This window comes from Onthophagus taurus, chromosome 4 (assembly GCF_036711975.1).
Source record: "Onthophagus taurus isolate NC chromosome 4, IU_Otau_3.0, whole genome shotgun sequence".
In the NCBI taxonomy this organism is placed as follows: Eukaryota; Metazoa; Arthropoda; class Insecta; order Coleoptera; family Scarabaeidae; genus Onthophagus; species Onthophagus taurus.
The window spans coordinates 1,948,565-1,974,518 of NC_091969.1; the positions used below are offsets into that span (position 1 = coordinate 1,948,565).

A 25,954-nucleotide genomic window follows, 5' to 3' on the forward strand; every position below is an offset into this window, starting at 1 on the left:
GTTCTCGGTCTAGTGTTTGTTCTAGTATTGCACTAGCACTATCACTAGAACTAACACAAGACCTGGAACTAGAATCATTCGGGTTTAGCCGTCTTGAGAGACGTGCGGCTAAATCCGAATGTTTCTAGTTCTCGGTCTAGTGTTAGTTCTAGTATTGCACTAGCACTATTACTAGAACTAACACAAGACCTAGAATCATTCGGGTTTAGCCGTCTTGAAAGACGTGCGGCTAAACCCGAATGTTTCTAGTTCTAGTATTTCACTATCACTAGAACTAACACAAGACCTAGAACTAGAATCATTCGGGTTTAGCCGTCTTGAGAGACGTGCGGCTCACCTTTTTCCAAGTAAAACTTTTCTTATGCAAAACTACCCAATGGCACAGTGCAAGCATATAGTAGCTTCGTAACTATGGTTACTGCATTCATATATTGCGCGTTATATGAAATTCCCAGTAGGGAATTGCAAAAATTACTGACTCAGAAAATGGTTGTTATAGTTATAGACATTATGTAACTGACGTCTGCTAACAGAAAGTGATTTAATATGAAGTTAAGTGCTTCAAATTGTTTCAAGTATGTTTCAAAGTTTTCACACACTAAAAGGTAATTGAGGAGATTAATTACTGTAATATTTGATATCTTGTGTACCTGTAAACACTTATAAAGGAAATTTTATTAAATATGATAAATTTTTTAAGTAAGAAATTAGTTTTTATCAGAAAGTATTTTTTAATCAATAAATAAACCCTAATAAAACATAAAAGTCATTTTTTAATAGTTAATTCAACAAACAACAAAAATTACCACTGATGATTATTTCTTCTTCCTCTCCATCCACCTCTCCAACGTGGTTTCTTATAACCTCCACTCCTTCTTTCAGGAAACTCTGAAAAAATCACCCAAAAAAGAAAACATATTAGTTAAGCAACTGGAGTTTTAAGAAAACTTAATACTTACAAGAAAGTAATAACATTAATTAACGTTAATACTAAATTAATTCTAACTTACCTGTAACTTCTTAATAAATAAATTAATCTTCTTATTTCATAATCGGATGTGGATAATGGTGCGGAGATGATGTGGCATGATCAGGATTTAACACATTAATAAACACATTTACAATACGACATAAACTACATGCACAAAAAAAAATGCAAAAAAATTAAGTTAAAAATAATTAAACCGTAACAATTATTAAGCTAACATAGAAAAGGATAATTTATTAAAATGTTTTTTGTTAAAGGAACTGTACGAACATCGTAGATAAATAATTTTAAAAGAAATGCGATCAAAATGAGAAAATTCTAAAAGAAGTGTTTGGAAAAAAGAATATTGTTCGGATAAGATGAGGTAATAAAAAAGATTTACTTTAAAAATTATTCTTAAATATCAAGACCCCTAAACAAAATTGAACGTGCGAAAACGTTAGGTTGATCGTTACGTTCCATCATCAACGTGGCTATTTTTATGCCAATCTCCCTACTAATTTGATACCCATCCACGAAGTAATTGATCCCATTTGGAAAAAATCCCCTAAAATTATTTAAACAATAAAAAATTATCAATATATTTAATAGGAAACTCACCTGATTTGATCGTATGTAACTCCTTGTGTACTTAACCAATTAATTTTGGCAGGTGTGTTATATTGACCGTCATTAGTAGACATTAATTGGGCTAAAGCTTGAAATTCCGAAGTTCCTAGAACGTTGTATAGAAGAAAAGTCTTTTGATTTTCCTAGGTTACAAAAAAAAAAAAAATTAATTAATAAATGAAATCAAATTTAATTATATATACCAAGAAGCTCCTAAAAACCTTCCGCTCAGTTTGCGGGGCGAAATTCCAAATTCCTTGCGATAAACTAATCATGATATTGCTCAATTCCAATGGACGGATAACATAAAATATCGACGACGGACCAAAACGATATACTGGTCCTATAGTCGCTGTCATATCAATCAACACATTCGTTGGAATACCAAAACGGCGATGATCACTGAAAACACCATCTTGAGATGTGCTTGGAACGTTTGCTCCATTCCCGCTGGTATGACTCAATTCAGGCTGTTTTGAATGTGGTCCGCAACCTTGTCGTTTAGAAGAACCAGTTTTCAAACAAGGTTGGTATTGTTTCGAACTACCACTTTGATGATCATGATTATCATCAGCATCATTTGGAATTCCATTAAAATTTCTTTTAAGAACCTGCTGATTCCTTTCAACATTATCACCGAAATTAGGTTCCATATTTGGATCGAAGTCGTTCGATGATTCGCCGTTTGTGTTAAAATGCAAATATCCATTGCTTCCTGGTGGGAGTCGTGGCCTTTTTCCAAATTCAAACGGTTGAACAAGATTAAAATAAGACTCTTCGATTACAAGAACATAATTAAAAAGTCCGAGAAGATCCGTTTCGAATTTTGTAGTTTTAGCAGATGGTTGCGTGACGTGACGTTGAATCATGTCGTTTAAAGCAAGTCGAAATTTCCACACTACATCGCCACCCAAGTTCACATTTAAAGAATCATCGATTTCCATTATTGACGATTCCGGATCAAATCGCAAAGTTGAACCAGCGGTTAAAACAATCTAATTTTTAAATAGAAAAAGTTGTTTTAGTTCTATTTGGGTGTCTAATACCAATAATTAGCTTACAGTTAATGGAGTAACAGCAGTAACTCCTTTTAAATTGCACAAATTCCCAAGTTTTGACATTTCATCAAAAACAAACCATAATCCTGATGAGTATTCCATGGTTCCTCGAAGACACGAAGTCGAATGCATTAAAACCCTCTTTTCATTTCTATCAAATAATAATTTATTAAATTATTTAATTTATTATTTAATAGGCTCACTTTCATATGAAATGTACCACCCACTAAAATTTGAACTACAACTTTGAAACTTCGGTAAAATAATGCCTTATTATCAACTAAAAAACGATGAAAGTTTCCGCCGAAAAAACTCAACTTTCAATATTTTCTTCCTAGTACTGTAAGTTAATTTGATTGTCAAACTGCCAAGTAGACGCCTTGCAATGCTCCCAATGCGACGTCGGTCGTCGATTTTGGTATCAAAGAGGTGGGTCTCTTACTCCGAAATTGGGAGAAGGATGAATCGGGACCACACTACAGTTGCTCAGATATGGGTTTTATGATCAGAAGAAGGTATTCAGAGGCGCCGTCTTGCTGGAAGACCCGCCCGAAGAAACAACGAACGTGAAGACCGACTCCTTAGGCGGATGGCTACCAGGGATCGATTTTAAACAACAAGGTCAATTGCTGTGGATTGGACGAGAGCTTTGAAGGGACACTTGTCGATTTCAACTGTTTACAGAAGAATTTCTTCCTTTGGGCTTCATTCATACCGTCCTTACCATCGGCTTCCATTAACACCTCCCTATAAAGCAGCCAGACTTGCATGGTGTCAAAAACGGCAAGGGTGGGTTCATCAATTGGAATGACATCATCTTCAGTGATGAATCAAGGTTTTGTTTATGGATGAATGATAGTAGTAGAAGGATGCGACATCGAGGGGAAAAACGGCATTTGGAGTTCGTTCAAAGACGCCACACAGCCTTAACACCTGGGGTTATAGTTTGGGGGCTGATATGTGCTGGACGTGGGTGTTTGCCCACTACACCGTATATATACTATGAGCGTAACCGTATCGACACATGCAAAAAAATATTCTTTGTATGAATTATCATGAGACAATGTCCACTGGACCGTTCCGGCACCGACTAACGCCGTACCGTGCCATGCCCGACCCGACAGCAATTCCCAGGGAGGAATATTTTGCAGGTGCCGAAACGTTCGGTGCACGGCACGCACCGATGTGCATAGGCTGCCCAACCGCGTGGTTACGCAAACATCTGTTTTACTATTCCTTTCGCGCTAGAACACTGCAGCAGGTTCAGCAGGTTGTTAAATATGGTGGACGAAAAACTAATGAAATGTGTTCGTAAATACGAATTTTTATATAACTTTCAACATCCAAAATTGATATGGATACTCAAAGGAAAGAGAGAGCCTGGAAGGAAATTTGAAATGATGACATTCGAAAGTACTGAAAAATTTTCTTCATCATCAATTAAGTGTCTAAATAATGTCCAGTATTCTCCCTCAGCTTTTCGTTCTTTTAGAGCATCGTGAATCCAATACCGTCGTCGCTGTTTTTGCGTTACTTTAGCAAGACTGAGGACGCCATATATGGCAAGTGAGACTACTGATTTACTTTATACTGTGACTAAACGAGATCCGAACGGGGCATCTACAGTTTGCATACACGGGCATAATACGCGTGGCATACGGGCATATATATGACGCGTTCCTGTTATGGTCCTAGTATGGAACGGTGTAGTGGGCAAAGACCTTTACATGTCGTTACATCGACAACGTTCTGGAACCGGTGTTAGTACCTTTCATGAAGACGTTGCAGAATGCCACACAACAGGATAATGCAAGACCCCATACTGCTGTAGTTAAAAAGAAGGTTCCTGGAACAGGTTGGATTACAGATTTTGCCCTGGCCTGTAAGGTCATCGGAATTGTCGCCAATTGAACATGTCTGGGATATGATGGGTTGGCGACTAAGACAAGTACCCAGGCCTCCTGAGAATCTGGATGACCTTCGACACAATCTAGAGTTTGCATGGAACGAGATACCCCAGGAGAACATCGACCACTTAAGAGCGGAAATTCTTTTTATGGAAATCTTTTTTCCATAAAAAGTTGCCTGAACATCTTAAGAATGTGATAGGAAAATTTTAAGGCGAAATTCTAAGTACTTCCGTTAAAATAGCGTTTTTCCCTACTACTATACATATGAACCACGGGACTCACGCGTGATTAAAGTAACTCACGCATGATCACGTGATCAAAAAAATCGATTATTTTTATAGCAATATCTTGTTTAACCTCTTGATTCTATGAAGTTTTAATTTCAAATGATTTAAATTGTAAAAGTTATAAACCTTTAACAAGTACGTTATAGATAACAATCTACAAGTCTTCCCGGTTTTTATAACTCCGTCTCTTTACTTCTGTGGGAATAAAACGGGATTATCACTAAGAGCCACATTAAGGAACACACCTTTATTGCAAATTGTAGAGAAATAATAGGTTTAAAATAATTTTAGTTTCAACGAATTTAAATTCGATCGAAAAAATACGAAAAAAAGGAAAAGTTATAAATGGACGGATAACGACTTGGAGCGTAATAATATAATTTTTAATGGCCAAGTAGATGAAAATGATAACGATATAAGTGCTTTGGAGTTATTTTCACTTTTCTTTGATGATGAAATACTGGATCTAATAGTAATCGAAAGTAATGGTTATGCAAATCAGAAGAATCACCACCTAAGAATAGAGAAAACAGAAATAAAAGCATTTATACGTGTACTATTACTCAGTGGATACATGCAAGTACCAAGAAGGAGAATGTACTGGGAGTATGAAAGAGACAAAATGTCAAAATGTGTTGGTGTCTAAAGCAATAAGTCGAAATAATTTTGAATATATTATGTCCCATTTTCATCTTGCAGATACTACTAAAATAGAAGCAAGAGACAAATTCGCAAAGGTGAGGCCTTTATTCCAACATCTGAATAAAAATTTTTTAGAAAATAGTATATGCATTGCATTGATGAAGCCATGGTACCATACTTTGAAGTTGAGAGACACAGGCACCATTCGTGAAAACAGTATACCAGCTAATCCTCTGATGGATTCTAAAAAAATTAAGAAAGAGCCAAGGGGATGCTACGATTATAAAAATGTTGATGTCCAAAATATAATTGTTGTAAAATGGCATGACAATAGTATTGTCACTTTATGTTTAAATTCAGCAGGGGTGAATCCAATTCATTCTGCAAAAAGATTTTCTCGAAAAGAAAAGAAAATTATTCGGGTAACATTTAGTCAATTTATACAACGCCAATATGGGAGGTGTCGACAGATATGATCAAAATTTGAGCCTTTATCGTATATACCGTATTTTCTCGAATCTTATCCGCACTCGAATCTAATCCGCACCCCGATTTTAAAAATGCATAGTGGTAAAAAAATTTAGTTTGCGAATGTAATCCGCATCTTTCTTTGAGCAATTCGACAACACCAAAACGATGCGATGCTTGTTGTTAACCATAAATATAATTTTTTCCGTTGACTGACGCTGATGCACCTAAAGAAACCTTGCTTACGACGAGTTTTTATTAGACTAGACTTTAAATTTACCAAGCCAGAAAAAATTGGAAAATAAATATAATTTTAAAAATAAATAGTAATGCCTAGCACGAATTCCGTTCATATACTGCCCTAGTAGTAGCTCGAACGTGGTGTGTGCTTAATTAATAATTATACATATAATAGGGTAATTATAAAAAAATGTAGCAAAAATCTAAAAGGTTCTTCTATACAGCAAAGTTTAAAGAGATGTTATTAAGTTAGCGTTAAGGAAATCGAAAAGCTGGTACAATTTTTGCTGATAACGAGAGTAACGTTGCAGCTGTTGCGGAAAGACCAGGTAGCTATTGGAGACTGTGAGGCATCGTGCAAAAAATTTACCGGGCCAAAGAAGAGACGATTTCATGAAATTGACGAGGCAGTTTTCTAGTTCTCTCAAGAAAAACGAAAAGAGGGACTAAAGAATTTTTAATACTAGCTCCCAAAAGCGCCTAATGATTTTCAAGAAAATTTCAATTTGTCTCAAACTGTAAATGTCAACAAAATGGTAGTATATCTGGATATGCCACCCAACTACACACTGGAAAGAAGAGGTGTGTGGGAAATTTCTTTATAAACGAATGGTTGCGAAAAATTGCGCATCACATTGATGCTAGCAGTAACAAGTGATAGGGAAAAATTGCTGACATTACTACTATTGCGAAAAAAACCATTCTGAAATCTGAAAGACTTCCCGAATGAGGTCCTAGTTAGGGCACAACAAAAAGGATGGATAATTGAAAAGCTGATGATGGAATGATTAAGACAAGTATGGAGTCGTAGACCAGGAAGATTATTAAATAAGGATATTAATTAATCATAGATGATTGCCCTTGGTTTAGACTTCTTGTCACAATAATAATACCTGGTGGAATAACATCCATACTACAACCTGTGTATGTATATGTATATTAACAAACTCGAGAATTAACAAAACCGGGAGCAATTAAAGGAGCTTCTGAACTTGTTCAGTGAGTGTAGGCGACATGGAAAACGATCCCTGAAAACAATATTATAACATCATTTAAGAAGTTTTGTATAATCCGAAGATGACGTAATATGGGAAGAAAATGATACATAAAAATGTAAATATCGTTCTAAAACCCTTAATAAAGTGTTATTGTTATAATGTGATTTTATTTTACTATTTTCCAAATTGCAACTATACGACTGCGAATCTAATCCGCACCCGATTGTAATCCGCATTTGATTTTAGAGCACATAAAATTTGTAAAAAAGGTGCGGATTACATTCGAGAAAATACGGTATGTCAGAGAGAAAAAACAGTATTTTCCTCTTATAGCGCATTGTATTGACATGTCAGTCCACAACGCCTGGCAACTACATAGGAGAAGTGATGGAACACTTGATCAGCTAAAATTTAGAAGAAGAATTGCCACCACACTGCTATTGCAGAATAAAAAACAAACGACTTCAAGAGGACATATGTCACATAATGAAGATGTATATTCGTTTTGATCACAGGGACCACTACGTCATACCTCAAGATAAGCAGAACTATACTATATATAATACGGCTTGAATTTTGTATTTTTCAAAATACATTTTTAATTTGTTTTACAAAATTTGTTTATTTATAGCTTAAACACTAACCTCTCAGAACATCTACTCATAAACAACCACCAAATTTGTATGGGCATATCTGGGTTAAGAGGTTTTACTGTATATCAATATTTTCTTAAAAAGTTTTAACATTATATTAAAACACCTGTATTTTTTAAATGCTTATTTTTTTTTTAACTTTTTTTTGGTTCACATAGAAGATGTTGGGAACAATTTAAAAGCATTCGCAAGTAATTCTAACCACTCTAGCGAATACTAGAATGTTTGAAACGGAACCGCTCACTCCGTAAGTTCCCCTATCTGATCACTATTTGCCGTTCGCCTATAAAAGTTTTAGAATATGTGAATACATATTTTTATAAAACAAAGCATCACTAAATAGTAGTGGGTATCAAACTTATTTTATCGCGTCTAAATGTACTTCCCCCCTTAATTGAGAGCATGGGTAGAGTTAATGCATGCATAGCCATGCGTGGAGATGCAACCTACTACTAGCTTTTTCTTGAAAAATGTTAATTTTTGTTTTTTTCAACTAAACTTTCATCGTTTCTTAGTTGATAAAAAAGCATTATTTTACCGAAATTTCAAAATTGTAGCCTAATTCTTAATGGGTGATGTATTTCATGTGAAAGTGAGTGTATATACCTTGAAACCACTTTATTGTGATGCGAAAACACAACATTCGGATATAACCCCGCACATAGCGCTGCTTTAACAATTGGCCAACTTCTATTAAATTGTACTAAATTCCTAATGCCACTGGAAACCGGCACCAAACCAGACTGCCTTAACAAGCTAACCAAATGGCATCTCGTCGCCGAAATCATATCCATACAACTCGGACTAACGTAATATTCGCGATAAAACTTCCTTTCCGTCTTAGTTAATTTCGCTTCCTGCCATTTTTGGTACACCATTAACAGGGCCATATGATCGCTGAACGTCCCGCAAGTTAACGATTTCTTTCGTTTCAGAGCTTCGACTTTTTCGGAACCTTTCGTTGGTAAAACGAAAGGATCTTTATGGGTCAAAGTAGCAACGACGGTTAAAACGGGATCGAGACATTTAAAAATTACCGAATAGATTAGCATTTTACCCAAATGGGGTTCGATACAGAGACGAAGTAAATGAGAACCAAGAACGGTTAGGCTTTCGTTAGAATCGAGAGCTCCAAGCGAAACTAAATCGTTTATCGCATTCACTATAACGTGAGTGTTTGGGGCTTCGAGGGCTTTTGAAAGAAAATCGGCTATTTTCATCCCGTGTGGGGCGAGTTGTTTGGTTTGGAGGCAAAGTTCCTTAAAATGTCAAAAAAATTAGATTAAGGAAAATCGGTTTGATTAAAAATTATAAAAAAAGGCTTACATGTAAAGGTACCGTGAGTATTTCCGGTATGGTATTTATTAAAAGCGACTCATAACGCGTCCTAGAAAATATATGATAACATTTTCCTGGAGCGCATCTCCCAGCTCTCCCGGCTCTTTGTTTTAAAGAAGCAATACTAATCCATGTAGTTTCCAAAGTAGATGTTCCATTCAACTTAAACCCCAAAAGAAAATAAATCAAGAAAAACTTATTTAATCAAAATTTTTCTCACCGAATCGTACGATTTCTGTTTAACCTTCCCAGTATCAATAACATGGGCAATATCATCAATGGTAATACTCGTTTCAGCAACATTCGTTGATAAAATCACTTTGCGTTGTTGCGATCGCTTGAAAACGTCGTGTTGCGCATTAACCATCATGCTTCCGTGTAATACGCAAATTTTGAGAAACTTTCCAACAGGAGATGCAGATAAAGCTTCAAGTTGAAGCATGATATCTTCGTAACCCGGAAGGAATACGAGAACCCCCATATTGTTTTTAATCTCAGTTTGATGGATATGTGTGATGATCGCAACGATTAAATCGTGGTCGATTATGTCTTCAAGAATCGTTTGATTGTACAGACTTAAAACGTCATTGTGAACTTGTCTCTTCATGTATTCGAAATATCGAATCAGGGTTACTACGCCGTTATGGCAGTTTTGTTCAGCCATATCGATTGCTGTGCAATTTTGTTGTGATTTTAATGATACATCAGCACCTAAACAATTTTTTTTTTAATATTCTTGTATATATAATTAATAATCAGTCTTTCTCACGGAAGTGAGAGTATAAATAAATGATATAAAAATAATTTTTTACCTAAATTTAGTAATTTTTCAACAAATTCAATATGACCATTAGCCGCAGCTGCCATCAAAAGCGTGTATCCTGCACCACTGTGCTGATGATTAACAGAAACTTCTTCGGATAAAATAAGATGTAAGACTTGAATGAAATTTTCTTCGTTAGGAATTGAAATGTAATGCAATAAAGCTTCATCCATTTCTCTTAATACATCTTGATCGACTACTACAACTTCATTAATTTTATTACTTTCGGCTATTTCATTGTTTTGTTTGCTATTTTTTTTCTGAATCAATTTCATCTGTTCAGACTCATAATTTAATTCAAGTAATATATTTTCGAGGAAGTAATGTTGTATGGGATATGTTCTTCCTTTGACTTCAACTTTAGCGACGTTCCCAAAGTAATTCTCGAATAATTCCACGTCCAACGTAGCCGACATTAATATTAAACGCAAATTCGGGAATTGTTTTATACATTCTCGAAGACTGATCAAAACGAAATCGGTAAATTTATCTCTTTCGTGGATTTCGTCGATTATTATGTAAGATACATTCTTCAAAACGGCGAATCCGCTCATTAATGTACGCAATAAAACGCCGGTTGTACAATAAATTAGTGAAGTTGTGGGTCCTAAGCAACAATCTAATTTTATTTGGTAACCACAAGTTTCGCCAACTCGTTCCCCTCTTTCAATTGAAACCCTTTCAGCTACAGCAACGGTGGAAATTCTCCTTGGTTGCGTGCAAATAATTCTACAAGGTTTATTAAGTGAATTTGAGTATTCCAAGAGGTATTGAGGAATCTGGGTGGTTTTTCCCGAACCGGTTTCTCCGGAAATAATCGTAACGCAATTCCTTTCAATCGTTTCCAAAATAAAATTTCTCATTTCAAAAACGGGAAGATTACTTCTAAAATCAGCAAATTCATACGAACTCGGGCCATTGACAAAAGGGGGATCCCCAAAGCATAAATTACCCTCGCTTCCATTCGTAATAACAACCTGATGAAGGTCGTTAAACGTAGCAGTGGGCCCGTTACAGTTATTCATCACGAAATGCTTCAATTTACTCTTAGCGTCGTTACCAGTTTTAAATTCAAATGTACCTTGATTTGAAGTTACGTTTTTAAACATTGTTAAGGTTCGATTCGGCTCTTTTCCTTTCGATTTTGATTTCAAACCCAAACGGCGGCACTTTTCGTGGATGTATTTCCGCTCAACGTTATTCAAATTCGGTTTGAATGTAAACTCGGTGACTCCGGGATCTGCACAGAAATCTCTGAAAATTATGTCGATTCCAATGCGAAAATCCTCGGTGTGCTCGTTCTGCAAGGACTGTCTGTTTATTTTATAGCCACGCACAAAATAAATCTAATAAACTTAAAAGTAAAGTTATTTTTACTTAACTTGTAGAGATTACAACATATATTTTCGGATGAAATACCCTAGTTTCTTAAGTTTTCGATGCATAGCACTACCTAGATAGACTGTATCAATAGACTGTCTGTCAAGTGATACAAAAACCTACAACGACTGAAATGTCTTTATTTACCGTCTGTCTACTGGCGTGGATCTAAATGTTAGCGGTTTTCTTTCAATGGACCCTTCAATCCGTAATTTACAACTCGACATTTAGCGAATTCGCACTAGTTTAAATGTTAATTAACATAACTGAACATCCAATTTCTATACAAAATTCTGAAGTAAATCCAATCTAACCTAATCCAGACCTAATCCAACCCGGAATTTACACCTACCACCTGCATCAAACCCAACCGGTACCCAACCCGACAATTCGGAAATTCACACCAGTTTAAATGTTAATTAAACTAACTCAAAATCTGATTTCGAATATAGTAAGTAAAAATTAAATCATTGTCTCAAATTTAATGAAAGAATTAACAACTTGTTAATATTAATTTAATAATATTTATAACGCATATTTTCGGATATAATACAACGACTAAAAGTCTTTATTTACCATACACCTGTTCGTGTGGACGGTTTTTTTTTGTCAACAAAACCAACCTAACCTGAAATTTATAACCCAAGGTTATTTCACCCGAAAATATATTAATTTTTTCAAAATTTATGTGTAACGGTGTTGCTTTGAAAATATATGGTTAGCATGGTTGATGAAGTCACAAAACGTGACGTCACATCAAAACTTTAAAGTGATTTTTTTACTTTTCCGCACTTTTTCTTTGTTTTGCCTTCAATTAAAAAGAATCGATTTTTATGCGACCGAGCGATTCTTGAAAAATGCCCATATTTTTATTCAAAGATAAATACGTCTAATTGATACGAATGTTAACACAGAATGAATTGTATATAAAATAAATACATATTTGTTATCTTGGAAACAAATAAAAATATATAATTTTCATAAGCAATAGACCCTAATGATTGAATTGAATAGATTGAACTCGTTCATCAATGCCGGCAATATTGACAGTAACGTCACAATGAACAACTGAATTAAAAAATACTAAAATGAAGTATATAAAACCCAAAACTACTCACAAATTTTCGATATAAGAAGAGAATTTTTAATAAGTTGTAAACATCTCCGCGGGGTAAACTTAACCTAAACTTAACACAAACACTAAACATCGGTGAGGTGACTGAATTGGAAGGCCAAGCGTCTGCGGTTTATATAGGGGTAGGATTGACGATGTAATACAGGGGCGTGGCTTAGAAATTAACATTGTTCTTGGTATGCTAAAACGTACACTTTTATAGCAGCGAAAATACTAGAATAAATTGTTGAAAAACTTGAATAATGTTCGATTAAGTGTAAAATTAGGTTCTATCATTATTTTACATTGAAAGTTGTTAATTACAACTTTGATACGAGATTTTGTATTGAAGTATCGATACGGGTCGTGTTAACAGTTTCTACATCCGCCCAAGGTTCGTAAAGCGCATTGTACAATACGCTTTACGGACCTTGCATCCGCCATGCTGTCGCCAGACAAACCGGAAACCCGCCCTCAGAAACTTCGAGTTGTTCTCATAAAAGGAAATAAAACCTACCCATATTTTCTATAAACTGCAAGAAATTATCAAAGTATTAATTCTGCCTCTTAATGTAAAGAACTACACTTATTATCTTTCTATAAAATATTACTATGAAATTTTAATAGTTATATTTAATTTTAATATCTGCGATGAATAAATGTGTTTATTCAAAATTGTAATAAATTGTTGACATTGATTTGTTGACATTTGTTGCATTGTTTATTCTTACTTTTACTTTCGTTTTAAACTAGGAGGATTGAATACAAAACTTAGATTTAGAATAAGAAATATCATTAAAAAATATCACTGGATATTTTTGGCGGTAAATTTAAATTCACGTTATTATTACATAAAACGAAATGTTCTACTTATTATTAACATTTATTTAGCATTTCGTCTATTTTAAACATACAAGTTAGGAGTGCGGGAAGTTACCCCCAATTTTTTGATTTTTAAATTTTTTATTGTTGTCCTAGATTGTTCTAGAGATGTTCTACATTGTTCCAAAGCGGCAAATTGAAAAAATAAAACTCCACGAGAAAACCGAAGAAACAGGTTTTTTGACTAGCCCCCCATTTTTGGAAAAGTGAAATTTTCTTTGTTGTTCTGGGTTGTTCTAGTTGTTCTAGTTATTGTTCTAGAAAATCAAAATTGTGGGATACAGCATTACGAAGTTATAACTAAAAATAGGTTTGGCCGCTGAAATGTCTGGTTGATTGCTGTGACCATAGCTTTTCTATCAATTCCATATTACAAATATATACCTATTATAGCTAACGCAATCTGGAACAGCTATTATTTTCACTAGAACAACTCTCTAAAGGGCACTTTACTCTTTGAAAATTAAAGTTTTTCGAAGTTTTAATAAGAATTAAAAAACATAGAACAATCAGAAATAACTCAAACTTTGCCGATTCAAATTGTTCTAGATGTGTTTTGCGTTCAACACGAACATTAATTTTGCAAAATCACATATTTTTTGTTGCTCTAAATTGTTCTTGTTGTTCTAGGTACTTAAAATGTTTATTTAATCACTGCGGTTTTAGTTCTTTTGAAGTTTCATATAATAATACTTTTAAAATACTAAAAAAATATAGAATAATCTGACCATCATAATTATCTAAAAATCACAAGTTTCACCTTTCTCTTTAAACTTATAATAGTAAAACAAAAGATGCGATTTAAAGTGTATTTATTTTGTATAAACTAATAAATTAATAAATAAACTAAACTAAGAAATAAAACAATAACTATTCGATCAGTATTACTATATTAGTACAATAATTTATTTTAAAGTAAACTATAACTAAATAAACTAAATTATGTAAATAAACTAATATCATGGAATAATACGGTTACATCACTTTGCTCAATTATAAACATATATGCACATTTAAGCATTTATTTCAGTAGCTTTTTCAACTTGTACGGATTCTTTTCGTAAGTCTTTAAATAATTTCCAATTGGCATTGTTGGGCACAAATGCCAGGTAGTGTCCTACATCATTCAAAGTTTGAGTACCTTCGTAACTGATGATACCTGCGGGGATATAGAATTTGTTGTGGAGTTACAAATTGCGTACGTAATCACTCAATTTTGTTTTATTGTTCTCTCCATTCGTTGTTTCTATAAACAGACCACATTTTTTGCAATTGTTGCTTAGGGTTTGCATGTAGTTTTCTATTACTTGGTTTAGCTATACATAGCCTAATATTGTTACGATGTCAATGTCGATTGGTAAAATTATGTTTTTATGGAAAGTAACGTTTAAAGCATTATTGCAGTTTTTAGTGCTACAATAACTAAATTCTTCTTTAAATCGTTGTGTGCAAAGAAACGTAATATTTGACACAACATTCACTATTATCAGGCCAGCAATATTCTGGTTTCCAAAATAATTTATGCCTGTTAATAGTTCAGCTCTTTTTTTATATGTTGCTTTACTAGAACCGGTTTTTAAAAATAATTTTAGGAAACTAAAGCAATATGTGCAAACATTCTCAACATGATTTCTAAATGAATAGCCCAACCTATTTTTAGTTATAACTTCGTAATGCCGTATCCCATAATTTTGATTTTCTAGAACAACAACTAGAACAACAAAGAAAATCATTTTTCCAAAAATGGGGGTTAGTAAATAGCCTGTTTTTTTGGTTTTTCTCGCAGAGTTTTTATTATTGCTATTTGCCGCTTTGGAGCAATGTAGAACTACTCTAGAACAATCTAGAACAACAATGAAAAATTTAAAAATCAAAAAATGGGGAGCTAACTTCCCGTACTCGATTACCCCCGCAATTTACAACTCCAGAACAAAGTCTATATCCTCGCAAGTATCATCAGCTACGAAGGTACTCACTCTTTGAGTGATGTAGGATACTACACGGCATTTGTGCCCAACAATTAGTTATTATTTAATGATTTAAGAAAAAAATCCATACAGGTTGAAGAAGCAACAGAAATAAATGCACAAATGTGCATATATGTGTGTAAATGAGTTCCGTGATATTAGTCCATTTAGATGATTTAATTTATTTACTTATACTTTACTTTAGAATAATTTTTTGTACAGTTTTTGTGAAAGAATAGGTATTGTTTAGTTAGTTTATTTATTAATTTATTACTTAGTTTTACAAAATAAAATACACTTTAAATCGCATCTTATGTTTTATTATTATAAGTTTAAATAGAAAGGTGATTTTTAGAAAATTAGATGGTCAGATTATTCCATATTTTTTAATTTTTTAAAACTATTATTATATTAACGGTTGGGTTCACTGATTCAACAAAACCTGTCCGATATCACAACAACTAATAAAATTTAAGGTTTTTCTAGTGAAAATAACAGCTGTTCTGAATTGTTTTAATTGTTGTAAGTAGTAATTTTTAATATGAAACTTTAAAAGAACTAAAACCGCAGTGATTAAATAAACATTTTAAGTACCTAGAACAACAAGAACAATTAAGAGTAACAAAAAATATGTGATTTTGCAAAATTAATGTCCGTGTTAAAAGCAAAACACATCTAGAACAATTTGAATCGGCAAAGTTTGAATTATTTTAGATTGTTCTATGTTTTTTAATTCTTATTGTGTAATATATAACCGCTGTCACCAGAATTACTGACTGAAACTTCCAAAAATTTTAATTTTCAAAGAGTAAAGTGCCCTTTAGAGAGTTGTTCTAGTGAAAATAATAGCTGTTCCAGATTGCGTTAGCTATAATAAGTATATATTTGTTATATGGAACTGATAATAGAAATACTATGGTCACAGCAATCAACTAGACATTTGGGCGGCCAAACCTATTTTTAATTATAACTGCGTAATGCTGTATCCCCTAATTTTGATTTTCTAGAACAATAACTAGAACAACCCAGAACAACAAAGAAAATTTGATTTTTCCAAAGATGGAGGGCTAGTAAAAAAACCCGTTTTTTCGGTTTTCTCGCGGAGTTTTTATTTTTTCGATTTGCCGATTTGGTACAATGTAGAACAACTCTAGAACAATCTACAACAATAAAATATTTAAAAATCAAAAAATAGGGGGCTAACTTCCCGCACTCACAAGTTAGCATGTATGGTTTAAATATATTTAATATAACACACATAACTTCATAATTACTAACATTCGCCATATTGAGTGCCAACATAATTCACTAAAAAAAACATTAACAAATAACTGTAAAAGATTCGATTTATGCCAACGAGAATTTCAAACAAAAGGGAAGCTTTGTGGTGCGAAATTTCAAAATCTACACCGCGTATGCAGGCTGTTTCTGTAAGTGTTTGGATATTTTTAATCACAAATACTACGTGACTAAAAGTTATGACGAATCATTTAAAAATTTCTGGTCTAAACCCATAAATGGCTAAGATATATATATGCCTTCGCAATTTTTAAACATTTTCTTAAATATTTTTGACATGGTTTGTCGTATTAAACTTATGTTCTCGTTGTCATTACATCACATTCTTTGTTCATATTTAACAAATAATAATCCTTAAATTAAAATAAATTACGTTAAGACTTACTACAACCAATGCACACCGATAAAAATCACGAACACTACTATCCGTGCTGAAAGTCAAGGCCTCTCACTTTAGACATCGATATCTTCGCAACCGCTTGATGAAAAAGATTGCGGTAAAGTTTGTTGTAATTACTAAACATTTCTACGTACCATTGAATGTGAATTTGAATTTTCGGCTCCGCGGTTTTCTTTTTATCGCGAAGTAAATGAAAAAAGTACCCGATTTTTGAGTGTGCCGCCAACTGTCCACTTTGCGATTTTTTCACTTGAAAATATATTAAACTAAGATTAGAACTAAAACTAGAACTAACACTAGAAACTTTCCGGTTTTGCCGTGCGTCTTTTAATAAAAGGTTTGACGTTTCGGATGCCATGTTGCAACCTTCTTCAGAAACTCGAAGTGACTTCGAACCAGTTTCTGAAGAAGGTTCACACCGGCCGTGAAAGCCTTCGTACTTATATGAAAATATATTGTATTGGTGAACGATTGAATATTGATGATATATATATCGATGAATTAAAAATTTAATTAAAAAAAAACAAAAAAAACAACTTAATAAATTATTTAATTATTAATACGAACTTAAATTTTATATCATTTGATGTTGTTAACTCGGACTGAATATCCTAAATCAAAATAAAATTTTCAAAATTCGAATTTTTAATGAACAACAAAAAAAATTAATCAAAGACTTATCTTAATTACAAGTAAATTGTTTCTCCTTCAAACAATGGTTTCTATATACGCCTCCTCTATCAACTTAAATCCTCGGTGATTCCACACTCTCACGCTAGATGTCCAAATCCAAATCGATTGTTTTAATTTATTCTTCCTTTTTGTATTCTGATTATCGTCTCAGTTAGTGTTTTAAATGTTCACGAATTTTTAATAAACAATTTTATACACTTGATTAAATTAGTTTTTTTTTTAATTGCTAGTTTTTTTTTAATATTCAAACTCACATTAGGTTATTTCTTCTTCTTCTTCACTATGATCGGGGTTATGTTTTTTTTTTTAGTATATTTTCATTGTCGAACGCGTTCACAACAAAAGGGTGCGTCTTCTTCTACGATTCAACTTTGATTGTTATTGTTATTTTTTCAAGTGTCGGTACTTCAATTTTCTATCAAATGCGTAGCGACTATGCTACTGACAATCGTGGATTATTTCAAAAATAATATAAATTTTGGTTATACAAAGTACGTTAAAAGATAATTTATGTAAAATTTCGGAACGACATGCAATGTCGATCAAAATAGTTCAAATATGTTTTCTTTTTTCCAGAAATAATGATTATCAGATATTATTATCGATTTGTTGGTTAATTTCTTCAATTTCAGGAACAATATGGTTTTAAATGTCTTTATCATTATCGGTGAATTTTTAAAATAAGATTTTGGAATGGATATGGAAATTTTATTACTTTCTAGAAATATTACGGCATAGATTATTATTGATTAAGTGAAAGATCGCATTAATAAGTCTTTGTAAGAAGTTTTATCGATAATTTCATGAGCAATATCGATTCTCAACTGACAGGTGAAAACGTAGTCATATTTTTTCATTAAAAATGAAATCAGATACTATCAGATACTCGTATCAGCCTGAATTACTACAATATCAATAAAAAAATAAATAAAAAAGGAGAGATGTAACACCACGTTTCTAACTACAGTATAAATAAGAACATATTTCAATATGTTCTTTATAATTCAATATTATTTCATAACAAACATGACCACTATTTGGTGTAATTTATGTGAAAAATGATTCTGCTTTTGTAAGCCGTTGTGGAGTTAGTATTCATTATAAATAATATTTCCAACTCTAACAATGCCATAAACACGTATTGATTTTTAATGTTCTATTTCATTGACAAAATCGAAAAACATAATGAAAATAATAAACAAAATCATTAAACTAACACTAGCACTATCACTAGAACTAACACTAGACCTACAACTAGAAACTTTCGGGTTAACCCGTGCGTTTTTTGAAAAAAATGTTTGACGTTCGGATGCCACATGATAGTGCTAGTGTTAGTTCTAGTTTTAGTTTAATTAACACCGGCCGTGAATGCCTTCGTACTTATAAATAAAATCATACTAACCAAAATAACGTAAACTAGATCTTTTACAAAAAACTAATAATTTTTAGTAGATAAGTACGCTACATGTAAACTGTAAATAATTCAAAATGACAATTTTAAAATAAGGTTGTCAAAACTGACAGGTGACTATGTATTTTCTGTTTAATAGTGACATTGTCACAAAAATTAATGACGTTGTCGTTTAAAGAAAATGTTGGTTGTAAACGATGAATACTAAAAGTAAGTTTTTGTTATTTCGCGAAATAATAAAGCTTTTTTTTCAATATTTTTATAATTTAGAAGGGCCCTTCTAACTGCAGAGAGAGGGATGGACGATGTTCTAACTTTAGAAACACAAATTTAGTATTTAACAAATTCTTATGTACGGTTCTTAAGGTTGATTATTAAGGTTTAGAAGTAGAACGGAATGAAATTGGTACAGGCTTTAAATTTGAAAATGTATTGCGCAAACTAGATAGGAGAGGTTCTGTGTCAACAGAATGATGTGAATTTATAGAAAATTCTCCAGGAAGACAAGGTAGTTGCCTAACTCAGCGGGAGAACAACGCCGATCTTCTTTTAAAGAGAATCAGAATCCCAACAGGATTATTGGTGGTTCGTGATTCCACCTATCGACATTTCCTATGGCTGTTATGGCGGTTTTGAGAGTCCTGTGCTTGTAAAATTGTAAAAGGGTGTGATAGATTGTGGTATGCCGATTCTGGAAAGATATTCACGGAGAAGAGTGTTTGCTACTGAAGAAGATGAAATATCATTTATAGGATAAGCTTCAGGCCAAAGTGTGAAGCGGTCGATTACTGTGAGGACATAAGAACATCCTAAAGATACTAAAGGTCCTAATAAATCTATATGGTTATGCTGAAATCGTCCTTTAGGAATGGATATTTTCTCAACAAGGGATTTGGTATGTTGATGGATCTTTGTTTTTTTGCTACTGGAGACATCTCATTCTTGTCCAAAATTGTATGTCCTTTGACATATGAGGCCAAATGAAGCGAGATTTAACACTGTGTAATGTAGAACGAAAACCTGAATAAGTTAAAGAATGAAATTTATTAAAAATTACTCTTCTATATTTTTAAGGTATATATATTTTAGGGGATGTCAAAGTAATGTCGCACCAAAGTACTAAATTTAAGCCTGCAATTTTTGTTTCAGATAAAAATATAAGTTACTTATAATTGCATTTGGAAGCTGATTGTTTGTTGATTAAATAAGGTAATTGTTGATCTTGGTCCTGAGCATTTTTAATCATCTGTAAGTTTGGGTATTGATCTTCAAGGCAATCGACATTGATTCGTGACAATGTGTCTGCCACAATGTTCGATTTACCTTGCTCCCATACCTATATTTGAAGCATTAGTAGTTAACGAAAGCGACGCATGAATAGATGGATGCGCAAGTGTTATCGTAAAAGTAAGAAGTTCTTGAGTGAATGATAGTTCATGTTTGTTTGAACATGAAGAGATTGATTTGTCTTTACTAGAATTTAGACCAGGTGTTAAATTATACAGTGGTGCTAATGAATGAACGAATGAATATATGATAAAAGTTTATCATACCTAAGAATCTTTGTAGCTCTTTTAAAGAAACAGTGCTGTACAGTTATTTAAATGCAAGTTGAAGTCTTGTATGTGAGGAAGAGGGTAACGATCAAGAACAGTTAAAATTTAGATGATGATAATCTCCACAGGGTCCCCAACCATTGGACTCTTTTTTAGGGACCATATGTTATGGAGAAGCTGTGGACGAAAATGATGAAAAATACCTAAAGATACGATAGTTTCCAATTTTTTTTTAGCAATATTAAATTTTTAATGATATGGTGATTTGTAGAATGCATCACTGGGGAAGAAAAATCTGGGGGAGATATTAATTTTGAGTAGCATTTTAAAAGTTGTTTAAATTTCGTTTCAATAGAAAATAGTTTTGGTGAAGTTGAATTAGTTCGTTGGATTAAACGTATTGAACATAGATTGGTTTCCAAATCAATTAAAGGACGATTTTTAATATCTAATAAGATACCGTATTTATGTAAAAAATCGGCACAGATAATTGTTTTTTTAACATCGGCTATAATAAATATGAAAGGGTAATTTCTTCTAAGATTTAATGATCACGTTAATAATTTTTTGTCATTAGTATTTATCGAATTTCCCTTAGCAGCCGAAAGGAATTTAGTAGAATCCTGTTTGTGTTGTAGATACAACGTGTGAGGAAGTACTGAAATATCTGCGAAGACAAAGATTGGCGAATAAATGAAGTAGAACATCTTGGTCGCTAAAGAGTTGTAGTAATTAAATAATTTTAACAGTTTTTAAAAATTAAAATGCAAAGGCAGACGTGTTGTCTGGTTGGTTGCTTATAATCGAATGATATTTACATCGAAATCAACAAAAATGGTAACAAAGGTAATTTATGATAATAAGGTAATTTGATAAAAGTTATAATTTCTATGTGTACGCTACAGTCGCTCTATATAGAATGCAAAACACCGGAGAATCACGTATGTACGATTTGTGTAGTCAAATATTCTCGACACATAAAACTTAAGCAGCACAATATTGTACCGGTCTTATGGTCTCGACGCAGAAGTACGAGCGCGTTAATTATAAACAGTCGAAAGAAATGTTCTAGTTGAAAAGAAATAAGTCATCTAATTGTAAAAAAATACAAATAATATAATTAAAAATAAACTACGTTTCTTCGTTAATAATGTAACGAAGTAACATTTTTTTTTTAATTCCGAAAAATTAATAACATCCGAATATACTTCCCACATTACCCCGACCTCCTACAGTTTCCGCCCGATTTAGAAAAATCCAAAAATTGATACCTTATCACCACCCACATATGCAACTTTATTCGCATTTTCCTTAATTTCTTAATTTCCTTAATTAAACTTCAAATTTTCATATTAATTCATTTAAAACCGTTAAACCTTTTTCTGAAATCGTTTCCTGACCGAATTTCAAATAAACAAAAGCAATTAGTGGAAATCGCCAAACGACGTAATTACCGAAAGCACATGGTTTCTGAAAATTGTTATTTAAAATAATTAAATAACACCGCAACGAAGTAAAATACGAAGAAGTATCAGTAATCAGTAATCAGGGTGTTACTGTAAACAAGGCCGACCGTCCCGTGTGAGTTTCAGCAGCCAGCGAGCTACCGTTCAGCTACCGTACAGCGACCATTTTTTTTATGATGCGGAATTAGAAATCGTAGAACAATCAAACCGATTTCAAACAATTACTAGTATCATGAAATAACCGTTGAATGATTCTAAAGACGATCCGATTATGATTAACATGATTATTAACCAAAATCATCCCGCATCTTAATTAATTAATTGACTTCATTCCTGATGGTCATCCATGGAAAATACTACCCGTATAGGATTGCCCCGGACACCGCCCAACTGCTGAAGCTACTTTGTGTTGAAATGCGCGTTCATTAATACTGATTAATCGAAGTTAACGTGAAACACGCGGTCGGGAAAACGTTTATGTAGGTAAGTGCCGTAAACGCTAACCGATTTTGTTAATTATATTTTTGTAAATTTCCACATAAACAAGGGTATCTTTTGAATTATGTTATAAATTTTTCCGATAATTATTTTTAATTATCACTCCGCTATTCCTTAATCAATTTTATCCGCTCAAAAAAGGGATTTAGTTAATTTTGTACCCCGCATCCGATAGCGCCGTTAAAATTTTGCTATTGTGATTAATTAGCCCCGCTCATTATAATTTAGTTTTGATAACTTGTTTCAATACGATTCCCCCCTCGGAAAAATCCAGTTTTCACCCCGAACAAGTATAAGTAGCCGGTCAAAATTTCATTTTCAACCAGTCTTCAACTGTCAGAATCAGTCTTCAACTGTCTTGATCAGTCTTCGACCGTTCTGGATTAGTCTTCGACAGTCTTCAAGAGTCTTCAGCCGTCATCAACCGTCTTCAAGAAGTTCGCCAGACTTCACCGAAAAATCTCCGAGTTTTGGAAATAACCGAGTTTCATAAGTTTCTCTCTTATTATTTTTTTATAAGTTTCGTTTTGGTCTTACAATTGTGGGACTTTGATTTTATTTTCCGCAATACTTTCCCCGACCTGGTGTTGCTGCGAGTTTTCCGCAACACTCTTCCGACCTGGTACTGCTGCGAGTTTTCCGCAATACTTTCCCCGACCTGGTGTTGCTGCGAGTTTTCCGCAACATCTTTCCGACCTGGTGCTACCGCGAGTTTTCCGTAGCACTTCATCCAGACCAATTATTCCCTTATGAATAATTATTTCAATCACGTCCGAAGTACGAGTGCCACAAGATTGCACTAGGCCAGACATTTACCGATTATATATTTAAATAAAGATTTTTTTTACCTTCCTCCGTAAACTCCTATGTTGATTTTTTTTATTATTAATAAATTTTGATTTTATTTCTTAATTTATGAACCGCATGTTTTTATTTTTTTGACCCTCTCTAAAACACCCTGAATCTCCGACTGTAACCCCCAAAAGCTACTTGGAGGCGAAAGAGTTCCTTAACTCTGTAAACATAAGGTAGCGCCCGAGACCGTTAACATCCCGAACATAAAAAATAGGGCACCAAGACCCCTTTCCTAGGACCGAAGCAGGAAAGGACGTCGCAATAAGTAAAGAGTGTGACTGATTCACATAGATGTAATACTAAATAATATAATTCTCGTTGAACTAAAATTAGAACTAAAACTAGAACTAACACTAGAAACTTTCGCATTTTGCCGGGCGTCTTTTAAGAAAAACGATAATTTTAGTTCAATTAACACCGGCCGTGAAAGCCTTCGTACTTATAATATAATTCTCCCTTTAAAAAAGTGTAACGCAATTGCCCTAGTGGAGTATCAGACCACCCCAACTGTTGCTTTTCTCAAAAATGGTTAAAAATAAAAAATGTCTGATTTATGAATGACAATAATGTAGTAGAAGAATATCTAAAACCAAATAATTGAAAAAAATTGGTTTAAAAGATATGAAGCAAAAACTGGTGTCTGGGTATCTAAACACCCCAGTATAGTACTTGAGTGTTAAATGTGACACCATCAGTGTTTAACTACGGTTCAGCATCGAGTTACTCAAATGCCGGACCGGTGCTTAGACATTTGAACGCGGCGACGGTTTGATCTTGCATCCAAACTTCTAACTTCGCTCGTTACGTTATCTTTGTCAAGAATTCGATAACGCTTTTTTCCGATTTTCCAGATAACACTGGCAAACCAGTTAACGAAATTTTAGACACAGTTTTTGGTGCTTCTGATTTACGTTATCATAAACAAACTTTAATTGAGTTAAGTAGAGAAATTTACGATTCCTGACAGTAATGTATTAATGCCGGTTCTGGCGCAGGAACAAGCGCATGGGCAGTTCCAACCCTGTGACGTCACACTGCAATGTATTCAGTATGAGCGACTTGTCGGATGAGTTGTTGGCTCGATAACTCGTGTAATACCATATACTGGATGTATCTGAATGATAATATGATATACATATGATATGATATATATATATATATATGATATATATATGATAATATGATATACATATATATGATATACTTTGATATATGAACCATGGGCGACTTTGGCTCCCCTAAGGAGCTACACACCTCCAAAAATGGCTGAAAATTTTGGTTTAATTTTTTTTTCTCAAAAACCCTAAACGATAGGTAAACGAAATTTGGGGAATATGTTTAACTCATAATAGGGCACGTTTTGACCCTCTTTGTACTTTCAACCCACCCTTCTAAACTACTAAACGTAGCCACCCCCTTTATATTTTTACACTACCCGATTAACTTACTACCCGATTTTCGATATTTTCTTTTGGTTTATTTTTATATTTACATTTATTTTTTTTGTTTACCATTTATTTTTTTAATAAATTTATTTCTTTGGTATATGATTTTGCCGATTTCTTGTTTTGTGTTATATGTTGGTGTCGTCGAACCTTTTCCTTTCCAACCCTCTTGGCAGTTAGAGCGATCTGCAACTGAAACTGCGTGGCGCCTTATAAATTCAGACCCACCCCATCTTCACTGGGAAGCCGAGGTGTTGCAGATCTGCGCACTTATTTTTAAGGGTTCGATTGTGTTGTCGTTTCTTTTTGTAGAGAAGTCGTCACACTATGGGTACTACTTTCAAAATATTTGGCAGCAATATGTTTTAGAACATTCTCACACGATGGTGATATCATATTTTCAATGATTTTTAATATGAATGAATTGTTTTACAATCGATGTTATTTTTGCCCAAATAACGAAGTAGATGTTTATTACGAAAAAAGTTTAATTGTTTCTTTCGTGTCTACCGCTACTTGATATTTGGACAACAATAACATTGAGTGATAATTAACTTTAACTATAATGATAATTTATAGTTAAAGAAAACCATCTACAATAATTGCATTTTAAAGCTGTATAAAATACGAGCGAAACACTTCAAACACTTTAAAATTTACGATTCGTGCAAGCGCTTTCGCGACATTGGGCCATGACAAAGACAGACAAATACATCATTCCGTCTGCCTTTGATGCAAACGCTCTCCTCTCATTGCTTAAATATTGAGTCAGCGATATAGGAGATAGTATATACAAGGTACATGAATATATTTATCAACCTTGAGTATATATATATGTGTAACATCATCCATCGGAGAAATCCTGAAGAGTACGTCATACAAGGGTGAGTTGTTGGTTGCATAACTCGTGTAACGCCATCTAGCGGAGAAATTCGGTGGTGTAAAAATAGAAATAACAATTATATGATAACACA

The 25,954-nt window shown here is 33.4% G+C and overlaps 1 protein-coding gene and 1 long non-coding RNA gene across 2 annotated transcripts; one reads left to right on the top strand and one right to left on the bottom strand.

Moving 5' to 3' along the window:
- Positions 1-755: 755 nt before the first annotated feature.
- Positions 756-12,593, bottom strand: LOC139429648 (3'-5' RNA helicase YTHDC2-like). The gene is made up of 10 exons (XM_071195603.1): positions 12,513-12,593; positions 10,004-11,315; positions 9,412-9,902; positions 9,180-9,353; positions 8,460-9,112; positions 2,659-2,806; positions 1,801-2,592; positions 1,589-1,740; positions 1,011-1,535; positions 756-888 (listed from the first exon to the last, which is right to left on the bottom strand). Exons 2-9 carry the CDS (start codon positions 11,121-11,123, stop codon positions 1,385-1,387), a joined length of 3,681 nt encoding a protein of 1,226 aa, XP_071051704.1. The 5' UTR covers positions 11,124-11,315; positions 12,513-12,593; the 3' UTR covers positions 756-888; positions 1,011-1,384.
- On the top strand, positions 5,175-5,626 carry LOC139429649 (uncharacterized). The gene is made up of 2 exons (XR_011640205.1): positions 5,175-5,334; positions 5,552-5,626. It is a non-coding gene; the product is annotated as an uncharacterized lncRNA (long non-coding RNA).
- Positions 12,594-25,954: the final 13,361 nt, after the last annotated feature.